At 48.1% G+C, this 20,269-nt stretch overlaps 1 protein-coding gene and 1 long non-coding RNA gene across 8 annotated transcripts in view; one reads left to right on the top strand and one right to left on the bottom strand.

Annotated features, from left to right (window-relative positions):
• The window catches only part of LOC132403204 (uncharacterized), a 29,796-nt gene extending 23,428 nt beyond the window's left edge, over nt 1-6,368 (bottom strand). For both annotated transcript variants that reach the window (XR_009515208.1, XR_009515207.1), the window contains exon 1: nt 5,496-6,368. This is a non-coding gene — a long non-coding RNA (uncharacterized LOC132403204). The remainder of the gene's footprint in view (nt 1-5,495) is intronic.
• gtf2h5 (general transcription factor IIH, polypeptide 5) lies at nt 2,925-17,813 on the top strand. 6 transcript variants are annotated; one of them, XM_059986583.1, is made up of 3 exons: nt 2,925-2,949; nt 11,009-11,093; nt 17,091-17,813. In XM_059986583.1, exons 2-3 carry the CDS (start codon nt 11,059-11,061, stop codon nt 17,269-17,271), a joined length of 216 nt encoding a protein of 71 aa, XP_059842566.1. In that variant the 5' UTR covers nt 2,925-2,949; nt 11,009-11,058; the 3' UTR covers nt 17,272-17,813. The 6 variants fall into 6 exon arrangements, with proteins under 6 accessions (XP_059842566.1, XP_059842562.1, XP_059842565.1 ...); XM_059986579.1 differs by having other exon boundaries at nt 2,947-3,013; XM_059986582.1 differs by lacking the exon at nt 2,925-2,949 and adding an exon at nt 3,145-3,169.
• The last annotated feature ends 2,456 nt before the right edge of the window (nt 17,814-20,269 follow it).

Here is a 20,269-nt window from a genome sequence, read left to right as displayed (position 1 = left end):
ACACCGCCCCCTCCCCGGTCACGGAGACACACCGCCCCCTCCCCGGTCACGGAGACACACCGCCCCCCTCCCCGGTGATCGGAGACACACCGCCCCCTCCCCGGTGATCGGAGACACACCGCCCCCTCCCCGGTCACGGAGACACACCGCCCCCCTCCTCGGCGCACGGAGCCACACCGCCCCCTCCCCGGTGATCGGAGCCACACCGCCCCCTCCCCGGTGATCGGAGACACACCGCCCCCCTCCCCGGTGATCGGAGACACACCGCCCCCTCCTCGGTGATCGGAGCCACACCGCCCCCTCCCCGGTCACGGAGACACACCGCCCCCTCCCCGGTCACGGAGACACACCGCCCCCTCCTCGGCGCACGGAGCCACACCGCCCCCTCCCCGGTGATCGGAGACACACCGCCCCCTCCCCGGTGATCGGAGACACACCGCCCCCTCCCCGGTCACGGAGACACACCGCCCCCTCCCCGGTCACGGAGACACACCGCCCCCTCCCCAGTGCTCGGAGACACACCGCCCCCTCCTCGGTGATCGGAGACACACCGCCCCCTCCCCGGTGATCGGAGACACACCGCCCCCTCCTCGGCGCACGGAGCCACACCGCCCCCTCCCCAGCGATCGGAGACACACCGCCCCCTCCCCGGTCACGGAGACACACCGCCCCCTCCCCGGCGATCGGAGACACACCGCCCCCTCCCCGGCGATCGGAGACACACCGCCCCCTCCCCGGTGATCGGAGCCACACCGCCCCCTCCCCGGTGATCGGAGACACACCGCCCCCTCCCCGGTGATCGGAGCCACACCGCCCCCTCCCCGGTGATCGGAGCCACACCGCCCCCTCCCCGGTGATCGGAGACACACCGCCCCCTCCCCGGTGATCGGAGACACACCGCCCCCTCCCCGGTCACGGAGACACACCGCCCCCTCCCCGGTGATCGGAGACACACCGCCCCCTCCCCGGTCACGGAGACACACCGCCCCCTCCCCGGTGATCGGAGACACACCGCCCCCTCCCCGGTGATCGGAGCCACACCGCCCCCTCCCCGGTCACGGAGACACACCGCCCCCTCCCCGGTGATCGGAGACACACCGCCCCCTCCCCGGTCACGGAGACACACCGCCCCCTCCCCGGTGATCGGAGACACACCGCCCCCTCCCCGGTCACGGAGACACACCGCCCCCTCCTCGGTGATCGGAGACACACCGCCCCCTCCCCGGTGATCGGAGACACACCGCCCCCTCCCCGGTCACGGACACACCGCCCCCTCCCCGGTGATCGGAGACACACCGCCCCCTCCCCGGTGATCGGAGACACACCGCCCCCTCCCCGGTGATCGGAGCCACACCGCCCCCTCCCCGGTGATCGGAGACACACCGCCCCCTCCCCGGTCACGGAGACACACCGCCCCCTCCCCGGTCACGGAGACACACCGCCCCCTCCCCGGTGATCGGAGACACACCGCCCCCTCCCCGGTGATCGGAGCCACACCGCCCCCTCCCCAGTGCTCGGAGACACACCGCCCCCTCCCCGGTGATCGGAGACACACCGCCCCCTCCCCGGTCACGGAGACACACCGCCCCCTCCCCGGTGATCGGAGACACACCGCCCCCTCCTCGGTGATCGGAGACACACCGCCCCCTCCCCGGTCACGGACACACCGCCCCCTCCCCGGTGATCGGAGACACACCGCCCCCTCCCCAGTGATCGGAGACACACCGCCCCCTCCCCGGTGATCGGAGACACACCGCCCCCTCCCCGGTCACGGAGACACACCGCCCCCTCCCCGGTGATCGGAGACACACCGCCCCCTCCCCGGTCACGGAGACACACCGCCCCCTCCCCGGTGATCGGAGACACACCGCCCCCTCCCCGGTCACGGAGACACACCGCCCCCTCCCCGGTGATCGGAGACACACCGCCCCCTCCCCGGTGATCGGAGACACACCGCCCCCTCCCCGGTCACGGAGACACACCGCCCCCTCCCCGGTCACGGAGACACACCGCCCCCTCCTCGGCGCACGGAGCCACACCGCCCCCTCCCCGGTGATCGGAGCCACACCGCCCCCTCCCCGGTGATCGGAGCCACACCGCCCCCTCCCCGGTCACGGAGACACACCGCCCCCTCCCCGGTCACGGAGACACACCGCCCCCTCCCCGGTGATCGGAGACACACCGCCCCCTCCCCGGTGATCGGAGCCACACCGCCCCCTCCCCGGTGATCGGAGCCACACCGCCCCCTCCCCGGTCACGGAGACACACCGCCCCCTCCCCGGTCACGGACACACCGCCCCCTCCCCGGTGATCGGAGACACACCGCCCCCTCCCCGGTGATCGGAGACACACCGCCCCCTCCCCGGTGATCGGAGACACACCGCCCCCTCCTCGGTGATCGGAGACACACCGCCCCCTCCCCGGTGATCGGAGACACACCGCCCCCTCCCCGGTGATCGGAGACACACCGCCCCCTCCCCGGTCACGGAGACACACCGCCCCCTCCCCGGTGATCGGAGCCACACCGCCCCCTCCCCGGTCACGGAGACACACCGCCCCCTCCCCGGTGATCGGAGACACACCGCCCCCTCCCCGGTGATCGGAGACACACCGCCCCCTCCCCGGTGATCGGAGACACACCGCCCCCTCCTCGGTGATCGGAGACACACCGCCCCCTCCCCGGTGATCGGAGACACACCGCCCCCTCCCCGGTGATCGGAGACACACCGCCCCCTCCCCGGTCACGGAGACACACCGCCCCCTCCCCGGTGATCGGAGCCACACCGCCCCCTCCCCGGTCACGGAGACACACCGCCCCCTCCCCGGTGATCGGAGACACACCGCCCCCTCCCCGGCGATCGCTCCGCCTCCGGTCGCTCTGATTGGTCACCCGGCGCAGGAAGTCCCAGGTTGCCACGGGCCTCGGGCAGGAGGGAGACTCCGGGCCGGGTGAGTGTCGCTCCGTGACCGGGCCTCGGGCAGGAGGGAGGGCCGGGGCCGGGGCCGGGGCCGGGTGAGTGTCGCTCCGTGACCGGGCCTCGGGCAGGAGGGAGGGCCGGGGCCGGGTGAGTGTCGCTCCGTGACCGGGCCTCGGGCAGGAGGGAGGGCCGGGGCCGGGTGAGTGTCGCTCCGTGACCGGGCCTCGGGCAGGAGGGAGGGCCGGGGCCGGGTGAGTGTCGCTCCGTGACCGGGCCTCGGGCAGGAGGGAGGGTCGGGGCCGGGTGAGTGTCGCTCCGTGACCGGGCCTCGGGCAGGAGGGAGGGTCGGGGCCGGGTGAGTGTCGCTCCGTGACCGGGCCTCGGGCAGGAGGGAGACTCCGGGCCGGGTGAGTGTCGCTCCGTGACCGGGCCTCGGGCAGGAGGGAGACTCCGGGCCGGGTGAGTGTCGCTCCGTGACCGGGCCTCGGGCAGGAGGGAGACTCCGGGCCGGGTGAGTGTCGCTCCGTGACCGGGCCTCGGGCAGGAGGGAGACTCCGGGCCGGGTGAGTGTCGCTCCGTGACCGGGCCTCGGGCAGGAGGGAGACTCCGGGCCGGGTGAGTGTCGCTCCGTGACCGGGCCTCGGGCAGGAGGGAGACTCCGGGCCGGGTGAGTGTCGCTCCGTGACCGGGCCTCGGGCAGGAGGGAGACTCCGGGCCGGGTGAGTGTCGCTCCGTGTCGTGTCTCGGTGTGTGTGTGTCCGCATCACACCAGCAACGTTTGATGGATCTGAACTCGCTGGAAGTCAGGAGGATGAAACCTTTCCACTGTTGAAAGGCCCAGACAGAGTAGATGTGGAAGAGATTTCCCATGCTGGGGGAGTCTAGGATAAGACGGGTGTCCACTTAAAACAGCAATGCAGAGAAATTTCTTTAACCAGAGGGTGGTGAATTTGTGCGGGGGTATTTAAGGCAGAGCTTGATAGGTTCTTGATTGGACGTAACAACAAATATTATGGGGAGAAGGCTGGTAAATGGGGCTGATGAGGACAATACAAGCACATCTTTTCTTACATAAAGGGTCCAAAACTGCTCTCGATACTTCAAGTGCGCTCTGACTAATCCCTTATAAAGGTTCACCATTACATCTTTGTTTTTATATTCTAGTCCTTCCGAAATTAATGCTAACATTGCATTTGTCTTCCTCACCACCGGCTAAACCTACAAGTTAACCTTTAGGGAATCCTGTACAAAGGCTCCCAAGTCCCTTCGCACTTCTGATTTTTGAATTTTCTCCCCGTTCAGAAAATAGACTACACCTTTATTTCTTCTACCAAAGTGCATGACTACATACTTCCCTACACTATACTCCATCTGTCACATCTTTGCCCATTCTCCCAATCCAAGTCCTTGCTTCCTCAATACTACCTACCCCTCAAACTATCGTCATATCACTTGCAAACTTGGAAAACCATCAATTCTGTCATCCAAATCATTGACATATAATGTGAAAAGAAGCAGTCCCAACACCAACCCCTGCAGAATACCACTAGTCAAGAGCAGTCAACCTGAAATAGCCATCTTTATTCCCACTCTTTCCTGTAATACCATGGGCTCTTAACTTGCAGCACCTTGTCAAGGGCCTTCTGAAAATCCAAGTAAACAACATCCACTGACTCCTTTGTCTATCCTGCCTGTTATTTTCTGAAAGGATTCCAGCAGATTTGTCAGGCAAGATTTTCCCTGAAGGAAACCGTGCTGACTTTGGCGTATTCTATCATTTTCCCAACCGAGAAAGTCAGGCTAACTAGCCCATAATTTCCTGTCTTCTGCCTGCCTGCCTCCCCCCTTTTTAAAGTGTGGAGCGACACTTTTCCTGTCTTCTGGAACGAGTGATTCTTGAAAGATTATTAATGCCTCTGCAATCTCTTCAGCTAACTCTTTCAGAATCCTGGGATGCAGCCCACCTGGTCCAAGTGACTTATCTACCTTCAGACCTTTCAGCTGCCCAGGCACCTTCTCAGGAATAGCAACTACACACAGTTCTGGCCCCTGATGCTCTTCAACTTCTGGCATACTGCTAGTGTCTTCCACATTGAAGACTGATGCAAGATGCTTACTAAGTTGGTCTGCCATTTCATTGTCCCCATTGCTATCTCTTACGGTGTCATTTCCCAGTGGTCTGATATCCACTTGCCTCCCTTTGACTCTTCAAATATTTGAAAAACTTTTGGTGTCTGTTTTTATATTCCTGTCACAGTACCATGTGAAACCAAGTGAAACCCCGCTGATTTCCTTCCAAGAAATACCCATACCGGTCCCGCCAAACCCGTGAGACTGAGGCGACTCTCCCACCCCAAACCCCGGTCTGTGTGGATGCTGTGTAATTTGCAACCCTGTGACAACTCAGTGCCAAGAAACAACAGACAGCACACTGTACACGGTTAAAGGAATTATATTTATGAATCTTAGCTTAAAGAGTCAGTAAAGAAAAGAAAGAAAAAGCAAAAAGGGCTCATTATAATTAAACAGTCAAATGTACACAAGTTGGAGCTCAAATCTTCCAAAAGTCTTACTCACCGATACTCAGCCAACTGTGGCACCTTGCTCCATGGAATCACGGCCCCCCTGACAGGCTGAATCCTACAATTGGTTCTCTCCAGTGTCTTCCCTCCTTCATCTCCCACAGAACAAAGGACCCAGCTCACATTCATAACTTGAACACTGCTTCTGCAGAAAGACCATTACGTTAGCAGTGAAACCTTTCCTGGGGTCTTGCACAAGCAGCACACACAAAATGCTGGTGGAACTCAGCAGGTCAGGCAGCATCTATGAGGGAAAAACGGTACAGTAGACATTTCAGGCCGAGACCCTTCGGCAGGACTGAAGAAAAAAAGATGAGTAGATTTAAAAGGTGGGGGGATGGGAGAGTGTAACACGAGGTGAGAGGTGAAACTGCGGGGGGAGGGGTGAAGTAAGGAGCTGGGAACTTGATTGGTGAAAGAGATACAGGGCGGGATAGGGATAGTCTGATAGGGGAGGACAGAGGATTTGGAAGAAAGAAAAGGGGGAGGAGCACCAGAGGAAGGTGATTAAGTGGGCAAGGAGATAAGGTGGGAAAGGGGATGGGGAATGGTGGGGGGGGGTGGGTGGCATTACCAGCAGTTTGAGAAATCGATGTTCATGCCATCAGGTTGCAGGCTGTCCGGATGGAATATTAGGTGTTGCTCCTCCAACCTGAGTGTGGCCTCATCGTGCCAGTGGAGGAGGCCATGGAATGACATATCAGAATGGGAAGTGGAATTAAAATGGGAGGCCACTGGACATCCCTCTTCTTCTGGCAGATGGAGCATAGGTGCTTGACAAAGTGGTCTCCCAATCTACGTTGGGTCTGGCCGATTTACAGGAGGCCTCACCGGGAGCACCAGACACAGTATATGACCCCAACAGACTCGCAGGTGAAGTGTCGCCTCACTGGAAATGACTGTTAGGGGCCCTGAAGAGTAGTGAGAGAGGAGATGTAGCGCTTGTTCCTGAACCTGGTAGTGTGAGACCTTCTTCCCAAAGGCAGCAGCAAGAAGAGAGTGTAACCTGGGTGGTGGGGGTCCCTGATGATGGATGCTGCTTTCCTGCGACAACGCTCCGTGTAGATGTGCTCAGTGGTAGGGAGAACTTTACCCACGATGGGCTGGGCAAACTGTTACCTCCATAAAGTCCTGTTTGTGGGCTCTGGACTCTGTTACCTCTTGTGTACCATTATTCTGCTTTTGGTACCTGTTCCCAGTATGCTGTACTGTATGGAGTTTGTCAGAATTTCCTGCTTTGATTTGTATATGCCCGCTACTGATACTGGATCACCCATTGCTCTCTAGTTTTAGTGGAATCCTTACACATTTCAGTGATACATTAATGTGTTTGCCCAGGGCTGCAATTCAGTATTAAGTGCACGTTGTAAGACGAGCCTTGGCAATGTTTGCATCTCAGGTGGTTGAACTTGCTGATGAGCTACCTGTATTTGTTTTTGATGGTGAAGTCATAATGCAGCAAGCCCCACAAAGGAGGCTTCTGAAAAGGCAAAACAGTTTTGGCCAATTGGTGTCAATGTACGGTCATGCCTGTATCAAATGGTAAAGGCTTCTGGATTCCATCCTGTGTGGCATAATTGGACACTTATAACTACTACTTCTGACTTTTAATGACGGTTAACAGTCCAACTGAAAGGTTCATCACTGCCACCTACTGGACTGGAGTGTGGTGGAGAGAGTTGGGAAATAAAACTCCTGCCAGTTATTTATCACATGAAAACTAAATTACCCTAAAAAGCCCAGTAGAGTGTAAATAATGAAAGACAATAGTGTGAATTAAATTAAAGTTCCTTCCATAACTTAGTTTTTAAATGAAAACTGTCAACCCCTAAAGATAGTAGTGCAGCCTGCTTCACATTGTAAAAGAATGTGTTTAACTGTTTCATAATGATGGCAACACCCACACACCCCAGAGTGGTTTTGCAACAAGAGGTAAGGGATAATTAAGCATAGTATGCCCGATTCCAAGCCTTCGCTTCCGCCTTCTCCCATCAATCTAACAATTTTATGTATTCTGTAAAGGTGTCTCCCCTTATACCCATTATCCCACGAGTCTTGCCATAATCCCCTAACTCTTAGCCCCACCAACCCCTTGGCTTCTGATTTGCTAAGTGGAAGGTCGACGTCCACAGGTGAACTTTTCACAGCTTTTTTAGCCAAACAGTAAAACCGCTCATTCCCCTCGACACCTGTGTGCAGGGACCCACAAGAAGCTGACATGTAGACCAATAGTTTGAATATGAAATAAAGTTTGAAGAGCTTCCAACAGTAAATCTGACCTACTGTCAGACCTGTTTTAAGAGTTGTCAGAACAGAAAAAGAATCTGAACAAATTATAACTTTGCATGGACAGATTTCCTCCACCCACTGTAAACCCAAACAGATTAGATTAGATTCAACTTTGTTGTCATTGTGCTGAGTACAGATACAAAGCCAAATGAAATGCAGTTAGCATCTAACCAGAAACGCAAAGAATAGTGTTATTTACAAAGTAAGTGCTACAGCACACAAATATATAAGTACTGGGATCTTATTGAAATGTATAAAATTCTAAAGGGATTGGACAGGCTAGATGCAGGAAAATTGTTTCTGATGTTGGGGAAGTCCAGAACGAGGGGTCACAGTTTAAGGATAAAGGGGAAGCCTTTTATGACAGAGATGAGGAAAAACTTCTTCACACAGAGAGTGGTGAATCTGTGGAATTCTCTGCCACAGGAAACAGTTGAGGCCGGTTCATTGGCTATATTTAATAGGAAGTTAGATATGGTCCTTGTGGCTAAAGGGATCAAGGGGTATGGAGAGAAAGCAGGTACAGGGTTTTGAGTTGGATGATTAGCCATGATCATACTGAATGGCGGTGCAGGCTCGAAGTGCCGAATGGCCTACTCCACCTATTTTCTATGTTTCTATGTACAATATGGGTGCAATACTGCTTAGTGCTGTGATGTGAGGTTCAGCAGGGTCACAGCCTCAGGGAAGAAGCTCTTCCTGTGCCTGCTGGTGTGGGAGCGGAGGCTCCTGTAGCACCTACCAGATGGGAGGAGAGTAAAGAGTCCATGGTTAGGGTGAGATGCATCCTTGATAATGTTTTTCGCCCTGCCCAGCCAACCAGCTCTGCTGTATATACTAATAAATGGTTAGTAAGACATTTCCTTATTGTTACCTGTAATTCGGGCACAAAAACAGCCACATCTACACCAATATTCCCTGTTAAATTATCTTTTGATCCATCAGTAAAAATGGTTAGCATATCACAATAATTTAACATATTGATGAATGAACAGACGCTCAGGCATATCAAGATCCTTGGACCATTAGATCATGCAACCTAAAATCAGCTAAAGTCATTGGAAAAAAAGCCATGGTGGGGTTACTGAAAAAGCTACAGTAGGACATGATGCATAAGCCAGCAAACCCATATTCCTAGCATGATAAGCACCCAGCCACCCAAAACTAAAACCACTCTTCTTGTGATGTTCCCAACAATCACTTAACAGGGTGATCATTGCTCTGCCCCCTCGTTAACCTAGTATGTTAACATCAACTTCAAACTCCTCAACTCTAAGGGTAATTGTCCCATTTCAACCAGTAAAGGTGAAACAGCAGATGATCTTACTGCTCCACAACACAGTCTTAATGCCTGTGCTTATATCACATAAACTATTTTAAATTCGATGATGAAGCTGATCCGTAAGCCACACAGCCACAATGAAGCACAGATCTTATTAAACAAATATAAGTGATGATAAAGGTTTTCATGTAGCACCCCAGGAATATGCACTTAAACACCTGATATTTAATGCCCCTTTATATTCATCAATTATCTTACTGATATGGTGCTTATTATCCAGCTACATGCCAAGAAATCTTAACACTGACACTTCTTCAAGAGTTTGACCGATTCTATTTATAAAACGTATGTTGTGTTTTAGCTACTAAAAGCTTAACATGCCATCTATTTGCCCACTTTGCCCATTCCCTCTCATAGAAGCCCAAATATACCTTGCATAGACTATCCAAATAAAAAACTCAGAAAAAAAATATATTTACCCTTCCCCCTCACTCCTCATTTCCATAATTTAATCAAAAGACCCTCCCTCCATAACATATCATGCTTTTTCTATATCAAAAAATACTGCTATTACAACTTTTTTCCCTGTGCTTTCCTAATATCATCTTCCTAACGTAAAGCTGAATCCAATGTCCTTCTGCACTTCTGAAACCTGCTCTGATAAAATGCAAGATCACCTCTTTTTTCCAAAATATAACTCAATTGCTCTATTAGGATGCATTTAATAAGTTTCCACAAATGGGACGTTAGTGATGTTGGTCTATAACTGATATTTATAACAATTCAACTCCTTGTTTATATTTCAAGAAGTGTTTCTTAACAGGGTCCAACTCAAATGATGAATGATCCCAGATGATGATCTACCTAGGGAAGTGGTTTTGGGAGATGAGCATGGCCAGGTGATTAGAATTTCAGAGGCGGATCATTTCATGAACTGTGATTATAATTGAATAAGCTTTCAGAGAGTTAATGGATAGGATAAGACTGGACCTCAGGCAAGTACTAAATTGCTAATTAGAAAAGTTTTACGTAGAGCTGGTGAGGCTGTATTGAAAGCAGCTGTTACCAGGCAAGTCCATGTCTGACAACGGCATTATTCAAAGGCCAGCTGGTTAGCATTCATGAACGACATGTTCCTGTGAAGAATGAAGATACGGGTGGCAAGGTTCCTAAAGCTTGCATTATATGAAGTGTCAGAAAGTAAAAGGAAGCATATGTAAGATTTAGGAAGCTGAAATAGGACAGGGTGCTGGAGGAATATGAAGGAAGCAAGAACCAGGAGGGCTAAGAGGAACCATGAAGTGTCCCCGGAAAGTACGATTAAAGAGAATGCTAACGGATTTTATACATATATTAGAAATGAGAGAGTAACTAGGGAGAGAGTTGGACCATATGAGAGCAAAGCAAGGTATTTGTACTTCAAGCCAGAGGAAATAAGTAAGGTACTGAACAACATTTGGATTGCTAGATCAGAGAGCGGCATGCTTAAAGGCCGGGGCAAATTGACATAAGGGGATGGGAATGGGCCTTTTGAACATTAAGGTGGATAAACCCCCTTCAAAGGGAAAACAGTGAAAACTTTCTTTTTGCTTAGAATGACATAGGTATAGTTTCCCATTATGGTTCTGCAGTCATTGACTGCGTTAACAAAATCACATTATGTAACTTTATTCTTTCTTTCTGCTCTGATTATGAGTCTTTCCACAGATGCTGCCTGACCTGAGTGTTTCCAGCAGTTTCTGTTTTGCTTCAGATTTGCAGCATCTTCAGGTTTTCTATTTTCTAAATATATTTTCCCTCCAGGGAGATTCAGTATATCCAAAGTCAGTGAATGCTTTTGACTGGAAAGGCCTCTGTGCATTTTCTGTTCAGAAATCTAGTCGCTGTTAATTTAAGACTTAAGTACATTTTATGTAAATTTTGTTTCTGATTTTCAGCTTGCACACCTATTTACTATCTTCAGTCATATCGTGGAGCTTCATTAAAGATGGTTAATGTCTTGAAAGGAGTTCTTATTGAATGGTAAGTATAAACTTTTGTTCTTTTTTAAAAGGAAAGGTTTACAAAAATAAGCAACTACACACTTGCCGGTGGTAGTTAAACAAGGTTGTGTTTCATCAGACAGGTTAAATTAACAGCCACACTCTGGTGCATCTCCTAAAGAACCTTTTGGCTAAACAATTTTCTGGTTGTTATCTCAACCTTTTACTAGTCTCCATGAATTGACGCAGCGTGGTCGATAACATCTTAACCATGGAGTATAGTTCCAGTGAAGATGTTAAGATTAGCTTTATTTGGACATTGAAACATACAGTGAAATGTATTGTTTGTGTCAGGGATATACTGGGGTAGCCTGCAAGTGCGTCACACTCCCATTGCCAACATAGCCTGTCCTTAACTCGCTCGCCCTAACTCGAACACCTTTGGAGTGTGGGAGGAAATGGAGCACCCAGAGAAAGTCCACGCAGTCATGGGGAGAATGTGCAAACACTTTACAGACAGCGACAGGAATTGAACCGTGATCAGTGATTGCTGGCATTGTGAAACGATGATGATATCTGCCATGCTTCCATTAGGTTTATCTGCTTTTCAACTGGTGCCATGAGGCATTGGAGCAAAATTAGGCCATTCGACTCTTCCAGTCTGTTAAGAAAGGTGGGAAGGCAGCAGAAAGGAAATTATAGACCAGTTAGCCAGACCTCAGTAGTTGGGAAGATGTTAGAGTCAGTTGTTAAGGATGAGGTGTTGGAGTACTTGGTGACACAAGATAAGATAGTACAAAGTCAGCATGGTTTTCTTCAGGGAAAATCCTGCCTGAGGAACCTGTTGGAATTCTTTGAGGAGACTACAAGTAGGATCAATAAAGAGGATGCAGTGGATGCTCTATATTTGGACTTTGAGAAGACCTTTGACAAGGTGCCACACATGAGGCTACTTACCAAGTTAATAGCCCTTGGCATTACAGGAAAGTTATTGGCATGGTTAGGGTTTGGCTGATTGGTAGGAGGCAGTGAGTAGGAATAAAATAATCCTTTTCTGGTACACTGCCAGTGACTAGTGGTGTTCCATAGGGGTCGGTGTTGGGACCACTTCTTTTTATGCTGTGTATGAATGATTTAGATGATGGAATAGATAGTTTTGTTGCCAAGTTTGCAGATGATATGAAGATTGGTGAAGGGCAGGTATGGTTGAGGAAACAGGTAGGGTGCAGAAGGACTTAGACAGATTAGGAGAATGGGCAAGAAAGTGGCAAATGAAATACAATGTTGGAAAATGCATGGTCATGCACTTAGGTAGTAGACATAAATTTGGACTATTTTCTAAACAGGGAGAAAATCCAAAAATCTGACATGTAAAGGGACTTGGGAGTCCTTGGCAGAACACCCTAAAGGTTAACTTGCAGGTTGGCAAGTTTTTGTGAGGAAGGCAAATGCCATGTTAGCATTAATTTCAAGACGACTAGAGTACAAGAGCAAGGATGCTCTTTATAAGGCTTTATAAGGCACTGGTGAGGCCTCATCTTGAGTATTGGTCTCCGCATCTTAGAACAGATGTGCTGGCATTGGAGAGGGTCCAGAAGAGGTTCACAAGGATGATTCTGGGATTGAAAGGGTTATCAAACGAGGAACGTTTGATGGCTGTGGGTCTGCACTTGCCTGAACTCAGAAGGATGAGGGGGGATCTCAGTGAAACCTTTCTAATGTTGAAAGGCCTAGACAGAGTAGATGTGCAAAGGGTGTTTCCCATGGTGGGAGAGTCTAGGACAAGAGGGCACAGCCTCAGGATAGAGGGCGCCCTTTCAAAACAGAGATGCAGAGAAATTTCTTTAGCCAAAGGATGGTTAATTTGTGGAAGTTGTTGCCACCTGTAGCTGTGGAGGCCAGGTCGTTGGGTATATCTAAGGCAGAGATTGATAGGTTCTTGATTGGACATGGCATTAAAGGTTACCTGGAGAAGGCTGGGAACTGGGGTTGAGGAGGTAAAAAAGGATCAGCCATGACTGAATGGTGGAGCAGACTCAGTGGGCCAAATGGCCTAATTCTGCTCCTGTGTTTTATGGTAATGCCTTCTCCAAAAGCTATTTGGAGTCCGGTGTTCCAGTCAATGAGATGAGATTGGAGGTGTGGGATGTAGAGGTGCCCTGCCCAATTTAAAAAAAAACACACAGTCAGGTTACTGACAGAGCCTTTCCTTCTCAAGAAAAATCAGTTTATGTGTACCATACCTTGATCAACAACCTTTAGAGGACCCCAGAAGAATTGTAGAGATGCATGAAGCTGGAAAAGGCTTCAAAAGCATTTCTAAAGACCTGGCTGTTTATCAGTTCACAGTAAGAGAAATTGTTTGAAATTCAGTACTGTTGCTACTGTCCCTTGGAGAGGGTGTCCTGTAAAGATCACACTAAGAGCACAATGTGCAATGCTGAATGAGGTGAAAAAGAACCCAAGGGTAACAGCAAAAGACCTACAGAAATCTCTAGAACTTGCTAAGTCTCTGTTCATGAGTCCATTATAAGAAAAAACACTGAACAAGAATAGTGTTCCTGGAAGGTCGCCACAGGGGAAATTACTGCCCTCCAAAAAAATCATTGCTGCGCATCTTAAGTGTACAAAAGACCACCAGGATGTTCCACAACACTTCTGGGACAATATTCTGCGGACAGGTGAGACAAAAGTTGAACTTTTTGCAGAAATACACATCACAATGTTTGGAGGGAAAAGGGCACTGCAAACCAACACCAAAACCTTATCCCAACTGTGAAGCATGGTGGAAGGAGCATCACGGTTTCACAGACAGACAGACTTTATTGATCCTGAGGGAAATTGGGTTTCGTTACAGCCGCACCAACCAAGAATAGTGTAGCAATATAAAACCACAAATAACTAAATAATAATAAGTAAATTATGCCAAGTGGAAATAAGTCCAGGACCAGCCTATTGGCTCAGGGTGTCTGACACCCCGAGGGAGGGGTTGTAAAGTTTGATGGCCACAGGCAGGAATGACTTCCTGTGACGCTCAGCGTTGCATCTCGGTGGAATGAGTCTCTGGCTGAATGTACTCAGGGCCTGGACAGCTTGCAATCGTTGAGGGAACAATGAATTCAAAATTAAATCAAGACGTTTTCCAGAGGAATGTCAGGAGACTATCAGGGTAGCAGTCCGACACCTGAAGCTTGGTAGAAGTTAGAAGATGCAACAAGATAATGTTGCATCATCCAACAAAGCACAAGAGTAAATCAACGACAGAATGGTTTAGAAAGAAAAACAATTGCTTTGTAATGGCCAGGTCAGAGTCTAGACCTTGACCCAATTGAGATGCTGTGGCATGACCTGAAGAGGGCTGTTCATGCAAGGTATCCCAGAAATATTGATGAACTGAAACAGCTCTATAAGGAGGAATGGTCTAAAATTCCTCCTCACTGTTGTGCAAGTCTGATCAGCAGTATCAGGAAACGTTTGGTGGAGGTTATTGCTGCTAGAGGATGTTCTATCAGTTATTAAAATCAAGGGTTCTGGCCTGGACTTTGAATAATTAAACAGTGTGTTCAATAAAGACATGGAAAGTTCAATTGATTGTGTTTATTAGTTTAGGCATATTGTGTTTTGTCTATTATTGTGACAGATGAAGATCAGACCACATTTTGAGCAATTAATGCAGAAAATCCATTAATTGCAAAGGGTTCACAAACTTTTTCTTGCAACTGTATGTCATTGATGCCAATACATACCAAGACTTCTAGCTGCTCACCCTAATCTTGTGTATGGAAACTGAAGCAGATACTCCATCACATTGGCTCCTATTGTGGGAAATAACTTGTTATCAGTAACATCTTAGTTCTGTACTGATCTCTGCTTCTTTATGAAAGAGGATTGGAAAGAGTTCCAATGACTTTTGTCTTGTTCATTTATTATCATTAATTATAACCCTACCATATGTTTACTTCCAGATTAGCTTTCAAGCCTTGTCAAGTATATTGTTCAAATGTCTAATGGATCCTCCAATTTTTATATATGTCAGCATTTGAAGATTATTACAAATGAACAGTTGTTTAGCTCACGCTTTCATCATTCTGCTATTACTGCTGTTTTGTCATCATGCTCTTTTGTAACCAATGTTGAGTTTAATTCTGCCCACATCTATCATATCCTTTCCTGTCAGTACCTTTGAAATGTTACTGAAAGTCATGCTTCACATTAGCCCCCATATCTCTTTTGCTTTCAATTCATTTAATAAAAAGTATTCTATAAATTTAGAAAATGTATTTTTGGTCACTACCTTTTACATTTCATACTTTTTTAAAGACCAGTGCTTTCAATCATTGCAAATCCCTTACCGCTTAATTCATTTGGATCCATAAGTCAATACTCTTAGTAATGGTTATCCAGTGTAACTATGTTAATCACATGTTATTGCAGCACAGAAAGAGGGCCTTGTAGCCAAAATTCCCCATGTGAATCAAGGTGCCTTCCAAAGTTGGTTCCATTTGCCTGTATTTGCCCCATATCCTTCTAAACCTATCCTTGTCCATGTACCTGTCTTCTAAAAATTGTAGTTATACTGCTTCTCCCACTTCTGGCAGCTTGTTCCATATACCCATTATCACAGCACGGTAGCATAGTAGTTAGCACAATGCTTTACAGTGCCAGCGACCTGGGTTTAATTCTCGCCGTTGCCTGTGAGGAGTTTGTACGTTCTTCTTGTGACTGCGTGAATTTCCTCCGGGTGCTCTGGTTTCCTCCCACAGTCCAAAGACCTACCAGTTGGTATGTTAATTGGTCGTTGTGAATCGTCCCAAGATTAGGCTAGGGTTAAATCTGGGGTTTGCTGGGTGGTACAGTTCGAAGGGCCAGAGAGCCTATTCTGTGATGTATCTTAATAAATAAACCATCTGTGTAGAAATACCTGTCCCTGGGGCCCCTTTAAGTATTTTCCCTCCTCTCTTAATATACATTCTCCAGTTCTTAACTTCCCTGCCTTGAGAAAAAGGCTGTTCTAAATATATTTTTTTAACCTCATTGAAGAATTTCTGGAGTTCTGTCCTTCATCCCACTTTGAATCTATTGTCAACAGACCCCACCTCTAACTTCTCATTTTAATTGATTTAAGGTTTTATTTTTCCTCCCTCCCACATTTTACTGTTTACCAGGGTTTTGCAAATTTACCATGGTCTGCATTTTAATATTTAGTCAGTACAGAACTAAATAGTATCGGTTGCTTAAAGGGAACTTTTGAGTAAAGATGATTGAGGATTATAAAGAATGGTTGTAAACCATGGTGGCATAATGGTTAGTGTGATGCTGTTACAGCTCAGGGTGTTCCAGGGTTTGGAGTTCAGTTCTGTAAGGAGTCTCTCCGTTCTCCTTGTGGGATGTGTGGGTTGTCCCCGGGTCCTCCGATTTCCTCCCACAGTCCAAAGACGTACCTGGTAGGTTAATTGGTCATTGTATATGGTATGATTAGGCTAGGGTTAATCAGGTTTGTTGAGGGTGGCTGGGGAAGCCACCCAAGGGGCCGAAGGGAACTGCTCTGCGCTGTATCACCAAAGAAACCTGGAGAGGGATGGGCTCCGCCAGGTTTCAGATGCCCAAGACACACCATACGACAAGTAATCACCAAAAAGATCAGTGCTAAAAGGTTGTCATGACGGCGCCCTGATAATTCCACCAGGAGTTAAGGGCGCGCGCACACTTCCCCCCCCCGAGAGCATGCATTTAAAGTGAGGGGATTCATTTCAAAGGAGATGTGAGAGGCAAATTTGTCCACACAGAGTGATGCACACATGGAATGCACTGCCTGGGGTAGGGGTAAAGGCAGATGCATCATGGACTTCTAAGTGACATTAGGCATATGAATGTGAGGGAAATGGAACAATATGGACATTGTGCAGGCAGAGGGGATTAGTTTAGTTGGTCATTTAATTTAATCAGTTTGACACAACATTGTAGGCCAAAGGCCTATTCTGTACTGCACTTTTCTATATTCTAATATTGATGCATTTGTTAATTTTGATCTTTATAGTGATCCGGCCATGAAACAATTTTTGCTGTACCTGGATGATACAAATGCTTTGGGGAAAAAATTCATAATACAAGACCTGGATGATACTCATTTATTTGTCTTGGCTGAGGTAGTCCATGTCCTACAAGAAAAAGTTGGAGACCTAATGGATCAGAATTCATTTCCACTAACGCAGAAATAAAGTCGCATGATTAAGCGACAGAGACAGATCTTGAGCGTTGGATCAATATGTCATTGATCCGCTGGTACAAAGACCCTGGACTGACAGCTGCTTGGAAATGGAACTCGTGCAGGAATTTTGCCTCAGTAAAATAATTTTGGTTCATCTACATCCAGAAGGTAATTTCTGTTACTGATGGTAAATAGATGATGTATAATGGATATTCTGGTGAACTGGCCTTGGACTGAAGGAAGTGCATTTTATGAGGAATCACTGAAAGTTAATGGTATTTGTCTAACTGTGTGCACTCCACGTGACTGAATCATCTGCAAGTGATGTTGGTTTTGAATGAATTGAGACTCTTCCAATTTGTCTGTATTCCAATGTACACTTTTGATGAATGGTCGCATCTTCCTTTTGCTGATCCTATGGCGTAGGTCTTTATGGAATAACTTGCCTTCCAAAACCGTTCTCTCTTCTTTTGGATTACTTTGTAAAGAAATTCTGTATATCCTTTGTGTGGCTTTTTGGTGTTATCAATAAATCTCACATTATAAAAAGCATTCTATAAAAAGTCCTGGAAACGAGCACTCCGGGCAACAGTCTGAAGCCTTATTTTCTTCTTACTTGTTAGAGCACCCTTCTAATATAGCGGTAGGGAGTCTTTTTGGAAAGTAACTGTTATTAAATGTGTACAACAAAGCATTTCAGGGAACATGGCACCTACTGCCGAGTAAGAAAATTCAGTTTATCAAAATGCACCAGCCAGGCGATTTGTGGCAAAATTCGAGGACATGCCTGAAGCATTTCCTCTGTGGTTAAGAGTACTCAGGATCATTTTGAATTGTTTTAAATGGTCATAGAGTAATACAGCACAGAGACAGCCCACTCCGACCACAGCATCCTCCTTGCTGGTCCCAGTTATTTACTTAGAGATACAGCACAGAGTAAGTCTTTTGAGCCACAAATTTAATCCTAGTCCTAATCACAGGACAATTTACAATGACCAACTAACAATCTAACCAATAAATCTTTGGAATGTGGAAGGGAACTGGCGCACCCGGAGGAAACCCGTACATTCCACAGGAAGGACATATAAACTCCATTTAAAGGACATTGGAATTGAGCTCTGTCGCCCCGAGCTGCAATAACATCATGCTAACCACTTTATTCCTGGGGTGTCGACGTTTGACCCATAACCTATCAAGCCCCTCCCCTATTATTGGAAGGATGTTAATTAAGGTGATTGGAGGAAAGTTTAGAGGAGATGTCAAGTTTTTTTTTAAAACAGTGGTTGGTGTCTGTAAGGCACTGCCAGAGATGGTAGTGGATGAAATAATAGAGACATTTAAAATATTTACAGGCACGTGGATGGTTATGAGCTGCATGGGAGAGTTATAGGCTTTGTAGGAGGGAAGGGTTAGATTGATCGTGAAGTAGGTTTATGTAAGTTAGCACAGCATCATGGGCCAAAGGGTCTGCTCTGTGCTGTAATATTCTCTTTACATTCAAGTGCCCCTAAGATGTTTCAGCCCTATTCAGCTTGACCACTTCCTCTGAAAGTTCATTCCAGATACTCACTACCCTCGGTAAAGAAATTACCTCTCGGGTCTCTCTTAGATCTCTCCCTTCTCAGTGCCATCTAGTTTTGAACTCCCCAACCCTGGGACTGTGACGTCCACCTTACTTGTACCCCTCAAGATTTTATAAACTCAGGAATTTCTTCTGCACCTCTCCAGCTTGAAAGTGTCTTTCCTACAATGGGGAGACCAGAACTGTGCACAATACTCCAAGTTGCAACTTCTCCAGTAGTAGTAGTGTGATCACTCGAGTTGAGTATGATCTCCCAAGGAGTTGAGTGCTGGTGGGTCCTCAGGTGGCTGTAAAATCTGATTTAGGATCCACATAATCTGCAATGTCAGGGTGGATTCCTTTAATGGAGAGTGCCTGTGCGTGATTTTATTGTGGGGAGGCTGATACATGGGCAACCAACACAGAGTCCTTGACAGATTGGGGTCAGGGTCCAGTGGCATGGAATGCAAGACTGAGGACCCTTCACCGCTGCAGCCTTCCTCTACCTTCACTGGCATTGTGGTGTGCCATTATTTTCTGCCAGCTCCACCGTTTTGGATTTAGAACTTCACTGTACAAGTTCTACCCAGTTTGACTGTCCAACGTGCACCACTTCACACTTATGTATGTTAAAATCCATTTGCCATTCCTCACCCCATCTCCCTAACTGATCAAGGTCGCTTCACAATTCATTGTAACCTGCTTCACTATCAACAAGACTCCCTAATTTAGTATCATCCGCGAACTTGCTGATCATATAGCAATCATTTACATTAATAATGAATAACAGAGGCCCCAACTCTAACCTCTGGGGCACCCCACTAGTCATAAACAGCTTTGATGGTCTTTAAGAGGACTTGGTCTCTCCCTAAGTCACCCTTTTACTATACCTGAAGAACTTCTTGGAATTATCTTTAACCTGGCCTGCCAAATCTTTCTCATACCCTCTTTTTTTCCCTCTCAAGCCTGATCTAAACTTTTTATTTGTTGAGGGATTCATTCATATTCAACTGCCTAGATGTGATGTCTCTCATTAAGCAAGGTTCCTTGAACTTGGTCTGTCTCTTCCCCCCACCCCAGAACAGGTACGTGCTATCCCTGGACTATCTCTTTAAAAACTCCGATTTGCACTACCCTACTGCTCTCATAACTACATACAATCTCTCAACACATCCGCCCCTCAAGTTCCCACTGGCTGTTGGGGCTTTTATAATATAGCATTACCATGATGACAAATGGCTTTGTCAGATAACCTCCCAAGAATATCTCAAAGCACTGCGTGTCAAAAAGGCAGCCCCCACCTCCACTCTTACCTTTCCTTCTGCCACACCTAAAGCATTGCAACATTCCCTGCTCTCAGCACGTTTTCAATACGTCCACAATACCTTAATCTCCAGAGGCAATCCTTGTTCATCTGCCTAACCCGTTAAACTAGTTGCTTTGAAAA

Source organism: Hypanus sabinus, chromosome 12, assembly GCF_030144855.1.
Source record: "Hypanus sabinus isolate sHypSab1 chromosome 12, sHypSab1.hap1, whole genome shotgun sequence".
NCBI lineage: Eukaryota > Metazoa > Chordata > Chondrichthyes > Myliobatiformes > Dasyatidae > Hypanus > Hypanus sabinus.
The sequence above is the reverse complement of the archived record's forward strand: the minus strand, read 5'-3'. Positions and strand labels throughout refer to the sequence as shown.